General features: G+C 44.7%; 1 protein-coding gene across 5 annotated transcripts in view; it reads left to right on the top strand.

The window, feature by feature from the left end:
- Positions 1-672: 672 nt before the first annotated feature.
- The window catches only part of pla2g7 (phospholipase A2, group VII (platelet-activating factor acetylhydrolase, plasma)), a 113,608-nt gene continuing 104,448 nt past the window's right edge, over positions 673-9,832 (top strand). The window contains exons 1-2 of one of the 5 annotated variants that reach the window (XM_038800211.1): positions 673-948; positions 3,877-3,958. Coding sequence is in view for 1 of the 5 variants with exons in the window: in XM_038800207.1 (XP_038656135.1) it covers positions 1,035-1,057 (23 nt within the window). In the remaining 4 variants the exon portion in view is untranslated. Of the gene's footprint in view, positions 1,058-3,876; positions 3,959-4,762; positions 4,783-9,832 lie in introns of those variants that run through there. The other 4 variants (XM_038800212.1, XM_038800207.1, XM_038800210.1 and 1 more) reach the window with 4 other exon arrangements.

Here is a 9,832-nt window from a genome sequence, read left to right as displayed (position 1 = left end):
TAAGTAATGTGTACACATGCATGTGGAAGATAACACATTGGTCCCACGGGGAGAGGGGGTGGGAGTGGAATTAGCTGTTTTTTTTGTATTTGCTCCTGGGAAAGTTCATTCATTCAAATCCCAATTACATTTAGAATTACATAGAATTTAGAGCACTGCCAAATGTGGCACAGGTTCCAGATTCTAACCACTCTCTGGGTGCTTCTCACAAATATCTTCTTGGATTTATAAATGATTATCATGTCCTAGTGACCTTAGTTTGGTTTTTTTTTACGACCATGGCGTAAGCCATCATCTTATCAGGCAGGAAGCTTCCGCAACGTTCCAGAACACCCCTCAAATGAAAACACTTTCTCAACATCTCTCCTATCATAACCCTTTTTAAAAAATGCTTTGTAAAATCAGAGACCTTCAGCTGTCAGTGGCCAGTGCAAGAGCCGGAGTGTGTACCGTTCAGGGACAATTGTATTTTTAGAGCGGGTTGTGCGTAATTCTTGATTTGAGGGGGTTCGTTCTTCATTAGCGGTGCCCCTTTAAGAGAAGGGTACTTCCCTTCGGCTTTTTGTTGGGGGGCGCTGGGGGCGGGGCAATCACGCGGTTTCATTTTTGGATTCGTTGTTAAAAAAAGGGGGGGGGGGGGGGGCACACCGGTTTTTAATTTCAATCTTATGGCATGAATTCAGAAAGTGTGCGAGTTACATTTACTGCGCCTTGGTGCTGGGCAGGAGGCCAGGCTGATTGGTATCTGGCAGTGTGTGCGCGCGCCTCCCTGAGGTGTGAGCAGACCAGAGTGTGAAGTGAAACCGGCAGCGTGTGTGATTTAAAGGTTCACACTGATTGACTGAGCCTGGGAGAAGGGCGGGGGGGATTCTGTGTACGAGCAGCGCCGGCAAGGTCATTGGGAAGCTGTTCACGTCAGCCCTGGATCAGACCGCCCTGCTTAAAGCGGTGAGACACGTTAATCATCACATAAATCCCCAATATGGGAGATAAGAAATCGCCGGTTAACGTAAAGAACTCTCGGAAGCAAAGGAATGATATTCGCGCAGCGTTTAAGGTGACGAATGGGAACAATTGGGCCGGGAGTCACGATAAAGGCAGATGAAGAATTCCCCCCGGCAAAGCCACCAGGCTTCAAGGGCAGAATTTCGCCGCTGGGGACTTGACACTTAAAAGGGCTATTTCCTGCTTCAATGTTTAATCAATCCCGAAATCAACAGCGTTAGATATGGGGGTGGGTAGGAGATGCTGCCTCCGCCATGGAGACCGCCTTCTGGAGTCAGCTCGCCCCTCTTCTGTGCAGGAAATACATTTCACAGCAGACGGCTTTAAACTCAAATGTGTAAATATTCCCCTGTGGCTGGGACTGCCTAGTGACACAAAAATAGTAAGGGAGATTAAGAGAACTGAATATTAAAAAGCCAAGGGAATGGATAACTGGAAGGATAGGGATGTTGGAGATGCTTATTGTGGTACTGACAATTTAAAAGGGCTGAGCTTTCTGGAAGGGTGAGGGGTGGGTGGGGCTCCCTGGGGGATCTGTGTCAACGTCTCAACATGTTAATTTTTTAAAGCTTTAATAATCTGATTTTTAAGTGTTCAACAGAAACTTGTCCAGTTTGGGTATGTTATGCATGAGGCAAGAGACGAGGAGGCAGCACTGTAGCACAGTGGTTGCCACTGTTGCTTCACAGCGCCAGGGTACCAGGTTCGATTCCTGGCTTGGGTCATTGTCTGTGTGGAGTCTGCATGTTCTCCCTGTGTCTGCGTGGATTTCCTCCGGGTGCTCCGGTTTCCTCCCGCAAGTCCCGAAAGACATGCTGTTTGGTAAATTGGACATTCTGAATTCTTCAGTGTACCGAACAGGTGCTGGAATGTGGCGACTAGTAACTTCACAGTAAGTTCATTGCAGTGTTAATGTAAGCCTACTTGTGACAATAAATATTATTATTATTATTATTATTAAAAGTTGAACCTGCAGCCTTTACAAAAGGAAGTAGACTCGGTATGGATAGTGATATTCAACAAATTCAATATCGACTTGTATAAACAAGAGTAAATGGGGAAAATTGCTGAGCGAAGCTTTGAATGTTGTTGAAATATTGGAAACGTAAGTTGAAATAAATCTAGAGGTGTTAGTAAACTCAATATGTTCCGACAAGGCAATAGTCGACACTTGGTTAAATCACCAAATCAGTGCACAGTGCAAGTCATCGCAAGTCTTGCCTAATAGCCTTATTTGATTGCACCTTCCAGTTTGAGTTGTGCATTAGGAGCCGCAAAACACTTGACTTAATTATTTGATGTTCATCATGAGGCAAGATGAGAGGTAATCAGCCTTGAAAGAAGGTAACTAATAATAATAATCTCATATTGGCACAAGTAGGCTTCAATGAAGTTACTGTGAAAAGCCCCTAGTTGCCACATTCCTAAAAGGCAACTTAGAAGATGTATAAGTGAGTAAAGAAAAGAGAATAGAAAGGATGAATCTCAAAAATAATTTAACTTAAATATGACATTAGAACCATAGAAAAGTTACAGTACAGAAGGAGGCAATTTGGCCCATCTTGTCCATGCCAGCCCAAGGACACCCAATAGAGCAAAGAACATTACAGCACAGGAACAGGCACTTCGGCCCACCAAGCCTGCGCCAATCCAGATTCCTTACTTGGACCTACTACTTATTGCCCAAATGATTTGTATCCCTCCATTCCTCGCCTGCCCACGTGTCTATCAAGATGCATCTTAAACGTTGCTATCGTGCCTGCCTCCACCACCTCCACTGGCAACGCGCTCCAGGCACCCATCACCCTCTGCGTGAAAAACGTTCCCCGCACATCAGGTGGATTGGCCATGCTAAATTGCCCTTGGAATCGAAAACATTTTAAGTGGAGTTACTGGGTTACGGGGATAGGGTAGATACTGGGCTTCAGTAGTTCGCTATTTGTAAGGGCTGGTGCAGACTCGATGGGCCAAATGGCCTCCTTCTGCACTGTAAATTCTGTGATTCTGTGATCTCTCATAAACTTCCCCTCTCACCTTGAACCTGTGTCCCCTTGTAAATGGAGTCTTCCACCCTGGGAAACCGCTTCTGACTATTTACCCTGTCTATAACGCTTGTAATTTTGTGGACCTCAATCAGGTCTCCCCTCAGCCTCCGTCTTTCCAACAAAAAACAATCTGAGTTTATTCAACCTCTCCTCATAGCTAACACCCTCCAGACCTGACGCCTTGGTAAACCTTCTTTGCACTCTCCAAAGCTTCCACTTACTTCTGATAGTGTGGCGACCAGAATTGCACCCGATATTCCAAATGTGGCCCAACTAAAGTTTTATACAACTGTAACATGACCTGCCAACTCTTGTAATCAATGCCCCAACTGCTCTGATGTTTGTGCTCTACATGAATATGATGAGTAACCTTTCAAAATGTCTTCTTGCTGTGGATGGTCAGGTTGGAACATGTACACAACAGTCAGAGTCACAATGCTCACTGCGGTCATTTTCTTTGCCAAACTTATTGGTGACACAGGTGAGAGCTAAAGCAATACAGGAATAAAACCGATCTCTAATTTGAATGCAGTAGTTTATTCCCGTAAATTGCAATAATGAGGCAGTCGTGCCTCTGTTGAGCTCTGTCCTGGCACTCCTGCCTCGGATTCAGAAGGTTCTGGGTTCAACAGCCACTCCAGATATTTCATCAGAGAATTTAGGCCGACACGCCCTGGGTGTTACTGAGGGAGTGCTGCACTGTCGGGGGTGTCACCTTTTGTGCAATGTGTTAATAGCCCCGACTGCCCTCTCGGGTGGATGTCACATGGCAGTATTCCTGACCTCGTCGAGAAGTTCTCCTGATGTCCTGCTCGCTTATTTACAGTTCTACCATCACCATAAAAGTCCTTCCTCAATCTGAAACTCTTTGAAAACTTCCTGAAGTCAAGAAAGGCACGAAAGAAAAGGCAAGTTCTTGCTTTAATCTCGACACCGAAACAAGTAACTTTTTCTGACCCCACCTTCCTGCACCTGCTCACAGCCCTTTAGCTTAGAGCACTTAAGGTGAAGATCCAGGTACTTTTTAAAGAGTTTATGGTCTCTGCCTTCACCACCAACTCAGACACCCACTACCTCCTGCATGAAAAAAAGTTTAAACTGATGAGGTGAATTTTGAACTGGTGTCAGGAAATTGTCAGCCTCAGCTCAGTTGTTAATGCTGAGTCAGAATATTGTGGGTTCAAGACCCAATCCGAGCACCAACCATCTAGGCTGACACTTTGTGCAAGCACTATGTCAGATGAACTAGCTTTTGGATGGGGTATTAAACCAAAGCTCCATCTACCCTGTCATGTGGATGTGAAAGATCCCATGGTGACTATTTTTTATAGCAGGGCAGGTGAATAATCCCTGATGAGCTTCAGCGCTGCCATAGGGAGTCAAGTTAGCTGTTTCTCTCTCTCCAAAATGCTGCAAGACCTGAGGTTTCCCAGCATTTTCTGTTTTTATTTCTGATTTCCAGCATACGCAGTACCTTGTTTTTATTTCAGGATTGGTTACAGTGGCTGGATTCGGTGGCTGCTCATGGCTGCAGGATCCTCTTCTCCCGCTGACAGCACACCTACGGGTTTCTCGGCAGCAAGGGGTGGGATCAATTCCATTGACAGCGGCACACCACCTACATCCCTGCTGCAAGAAAAGGGCTGTGGCGGGTGGGCCAGAGAATTCCCCCATGTGTGTTTTTTTTTAAAGCTCTTTTCCAGAAGAAATCTTCACTTGTTACTTGGTAATTGTGAGTATGTGCTGAGTATTATACCAATTCACGAACTGAGGGGATGTTAAACAGGAAGTGGTTTTGCAAACACAGCATAGTTGCAAATGAAAGGTTAATACCATATTTAAATTCTGTGGCTAGAATGAATTGTGGTTTTCTGCTAAATTGTATTGACATTTAAGAATGTAGATGATTCAGTGTTGTACTGCATATTTGGAATGATTATTGGAACAGAGATGGTGATTTCTTAATAGTTTTAATAATATTTTTATTGAGGTAGTTGAATATTTTTATAACAGTAACATAAACAATCATCAACATGGTAAAATAAACATTACCCCCCTCCCCCAGCCCAATCTTCACACACCTCAACCAAACAACAACAATCCCCCCCCCTTGGAATACTGAATCTGCTGACATTTTAATTTTCCCAGAGAAAGTTGACGAACAGCTGCCACCTCCGGGAGAACCCTAACATCAACCCTCTTACGGCGAACTTTATTTTCTCGAGACTGAGAAACCCAGCCATGTCACTAACCCAGGTCTCTGCACTCAAGGGGCGGGGGGGGCTTCGACTCCCTCCACATTAACAAGATCCGCCTCCTGGCTACCAGGGAGACAAAGGCCAAGACGTCGGCCTCTTTCGCCCCCTGAACTCCTGGATCTTCCGACACTCCAAAGATCGCTACCTCCGGACTCGGCACCACCCAGGTTTTTAGTACCGTGGATATTGCCTGAGGAAAATCCTTCCCAAACTCTCAAGATTCGGGCATGCCCAAAACATATGGACATGATTTGATGGGCTTCCCGCGCACCTCGCACACCTATCCTCAACCCCGAAGAACTTACCATCCTAGCCGCTGTCATGTGTGCCCGGTGAACTATCTTAAATTGTATCCGGCTAAGCCTGGCGCACGATGAGGAGGTATTAACCCTGTTTCTGGCATCCGCCCATAGCCCCGCCTCTATCTCTCCTAGCTCGGCCTCACACTTTCCCTTAAGCTCCTCCACCGGAGTTTCCTCCGCCTCCGAAAGCTCCTGGTAAATATCCGATACCTTCCCCTCTCCCACCCAGGTCTTTTGAATATTTCAGTTGGCCCAGTAACCCATAAACGTTTGGTGCGGCGAGTTCCAAATTAGCTTCTCTTTGCATGAAAAGGGGCTGTGAAATCAGGATTCTGATTTCACTCCAATGTGCCCTAGCTCTAATTCTTTTGTGTCTACCCTATTAAGTCACTCATCACCCTAAATTGGAAATATATCACCTTTCTTTCACTTCCCCCCCCCCCCCCCCCCATAAACTTATTAGAGTACCCAATTCTTTTTTTTTTCCAATTAAGGGTCAATTTTAGCATGGCCCTGTCTACCAACCCTGCACATCATTTTGTGTTGTTGGGGTAAGACCCATGCAGACACTTGGACAATGTGCAAACTCCACACGGACAATGACTCGGGACCGCGATTGGACCCGCGTCCCCGGCACTGTGAGACAGCAGTGCTAACCACTTCGTCACCGTGCTGCCCTTCGCTGTTCCTTTACTGCTGCTGGGGCAACATCCTGGAACTCCCTCCCTCACAGCACAGTGGGTGTACCTATATCTCAAGGACCGCAGCGGTTAAGAAGGCAATTCACCACCACCTTCTGAAGGGCAACTGGGGATGGACAATAAATGCTGGCCTAACTAGCGACGTCTGCATCCCGTAAATGAATTTTAAAAAACATCCCTCGGATGTCTGAAATTACAGAAAGCACACCAAGTCAATGTAGTCTGTCTTTTTATAATTTAATTTATTGAGCCTTTCTAGTGAATCTACACTGTAACCCATCTGAGGTTAGGTTTGGTGATCAAAACTATACAGTACACCAAATATCATCTGAACCAGGCTCTGTATAGTTGAAGCATAATTTCCTCAATTTTGTATTCTAATCTCTTTCGGGAAGGCCAACTTTGCATTCATTTTTTGGGTTGATTTCTGTACCTGTGTATTAAGTTTTAGTGACTTGCCTACCTGGACACCTAAATCCATTTGGTCTTTCACAGCTCCTGGACTCGTACCACAAACAAATTAACTTTTTTTGTTCTCAGCTCTAGAATACAAACCTTAACATTTCTCTATATTGGAATTCATCTGCTATAGTTTTGCCCACTCCTTAGTTTGTTAAAATTCCTTTGCATAACTTGCTGTTGTGTTCCCAAAAGCCAGGTAGTAAAGACTAGAACTGGAGCCATTCTTTACACATTTCTATATCTATTTACAGAATTATACCTTACAAGCATACATCTCCTAATCCAACAACCACAGCTTTGTAGCCTGGGTTAACAGGGAGCTCAAGTGGATGTCCAGTTAATGCCCACCACCTGCATACAATTAAAACCATGAGTACACAATTGACACAATTGACATAATCTACATAATTTACTCCCAATTTGGATATATGATGAAGGAAATTTATTAAGTAGCAAAATTTAATGCAAATTGATCCAGTACCACTTTAATGCCATATTTTAATTGGAATATTCCAAGAAATTCTAGCTCTAAATGTTCAGGAGCAAGCGTATCATTGTCGCTCCCCCACCTCCTTTAGAAATCTGAAACCTCCCATGTTACTGTGCTAAAAGGAAAATTGATGAGTGTCAAATTGTGCAAGATTTTAGGGAAAAAAAGAAACAAATGATCCCTTCCAGGTACTTCATAATATAAATAGAATTGTGCATTCTGATATTGCAAAACTAAAATAATTCAAGTTCTAAAGTGGAGACAGCTAAAACTCAATGATTCATCATGAGGTTGCAAAAATATAGTACCATTAACTAGTGAAATACCTTGAGGTGTTTCACAGCAGCTTTTGTAATTCATTAATGGGATGTTGGTATCACTGGCAAGGCCAGCATTTATTGCCCATCCATAATTGTTGTTGAGAAGGTGATGGTGAGCTACCATCTTTAGTACTGCAGTCTGTGTGCTGTAGTTCCACATTGCTGCAAAGTGTAATCTGATCAAATATAGTAAGAAGTCTTACAACACCGATTAAAGTCTGATAGGTTTGTTTTGAATCAATAGCACTGCTCTTTCCTTCATTCACCTGAGGAAGGAGCAGTGCTCCGAAAGCTAGTGATTCGAAGCAAACCTGTTGGACTTTAACCTGGTGTTGTAAGACTTCTTACTGTGCTCACCCCAGTCCAATGCCGGCATCTCCACATCACAGATAAAATATGACAGAGTCCACAAGTTACTGGAACAGATGACCAAAAATTTGGTCAAAGAGAAAGGTTTAAAAGAAGGAAGGGTGTGGGAGATGACTAGGTTTAGGGAGGGAATTCCAGACCTTAATCTTTGGGCAGCTGAAAGTGTGGTTGTCAGTGCTGGAATGAATTAAATAGGGGGGTGTAAAGAATGGACATAGTATGTCATATCTAGAGTGGTGAAGAACCTGATCGGAGGCGTTCATGCACGGAGTTGTGGGAAAGATGGGACAGATTTGTGAGGTGACAACGCACAACAATTTAAAAGGAAAGGGAGGTCGGTGATGGTAGCTTCGAGAGGCAGAGAATTCAGGATATGATTTTGGAGGATGACTACTGATTTTGAGAGGTTAAAGGACAAAACCTAATGAATGGGAACCATTCACAAACAGCAATTTAATGGGAATACAAATCACAGGATGTGGGTCTCTTGTGTTGCTCTATTTGGTTATAAATATGGCGGTCAATATGGTTGCCTTCCTTAATCCTAATTATGTTTACACTTAGAGTCGCCAGGTATCTCTCAATATCGCCACAAGGTTCAAACCCGAATACTGATCAAAGAGCCAATACACCAGTTAGTTAGTTCAAAGTCAATACTATTTATTTAAACGCACAGTAAGATCTACTCATGCACAAAGTACTACAAACTGAACTATCTCTAACGCTAACGCCTATACTTAACTTCGGGTGCCCACTCAGTCCGAGGAACAATGGCCGTTGTTCGGATCAGAGGTTGTTGGGTTCGAAGTGGTACAGGAGAACAGCTAAGGTCGTCCATCTGGTAGCGAGCGTTGACCTTGGACTTGCTTCTGATGCAGCTGGTGGAAGGGTCTCTCTGCTTTGAGAGCCAATTCCAAGAGAGCGAATCTCTCATGGGGGGTTCCTTCTTATACCTGTAGGGGCTTCCCGCGCTTTTAGGTGGGCCTTAAAGTTGGCCCCAATTAATTGGGCCGCTTCTCAATCACTGTTATTGATCTTGACAAATAAAGGGGTGGGTGCCCTGATGGCTGGGTGTGTCTTAGGTGGCCATTGGCTTGGCTTTGTATGTGCTTTTGGTTTGGGGAACTGGCGCCAGGATGTCTGAACAGTATTGGTTGCTTGAGTGTCTTTCCTTTGTTCCAGGAGATGGGCCATCAATATGTTAATCGACCTATAGTTTCGATTCCGTCTGGGAGCTGTCTCTCCAATATGCATGCAGGCTCTGTGCCTGCTTGTTTTCCTGACATTGTCACAGTTCCCTACATTCTTTGCGAGCGTCCATTTTGTATTCTGGAAGTGGCCATCTCAGATGGCTACACTTGGACAAAGGTATCTTAGAGAGGGCATGAGAAATAAAGTAGAGTAAGATATGTGTTCAGAGCTAGGATTTGGTGGGGGGAGGGAACAAACTTATAAGTTTGATTGGTGAGCTAGGAAAGGGAGTAATTCAGCTAGAACAGCTGAATGGATGGTCTTATGTTGGTGACAAAGGGCTCCTTGTACTTGTTTTTAAACAATAAACATGACCCCGGATCCTGGCGTTAATGGTGGCCCTATCGTGCACTCGCAATTCGGCAGCAGGCTCTCACCATCTCATCGCTGAGGTCGGTGATTCAATAGTGGAGATGTCTCTGGCCTCACCTGTTGGATGCGTGAAATAGGTACACCAGGATGGCACAGTGGTGCAGTGGTTAGCCCTGCTGCCTATGGCACTGAGGACCCAGTTTCAATCCTGGCCCTGGGTCACTGTCTGTGTGGAGTTTGCACATTCTCCCCGTATCTGCGTGGGTTTCACCCCCACAACCCAAAGATGTGCAGGTTTGGTGGATTGGCCACGCTAA

Source organism: Scyliorhinus canicula, chromosome 6, assembly GCF_902713615.1.
Source record: "Scyliorhinus canicula chromosome 6, sScyCan1.1, whole genome shotgun sequence".
In the NCBI taxonomy this organism is placed as follows: Eukaryota; Metazoa; Chordata; class Chondrichthyes; order Carcharhiniformes; family Scyliorhinidae; genus Scyliorhinus; species Scyliorhinus canicula.
This window is presented reverse-complemented; position numbering and strand designations above follow the sequence as displayed.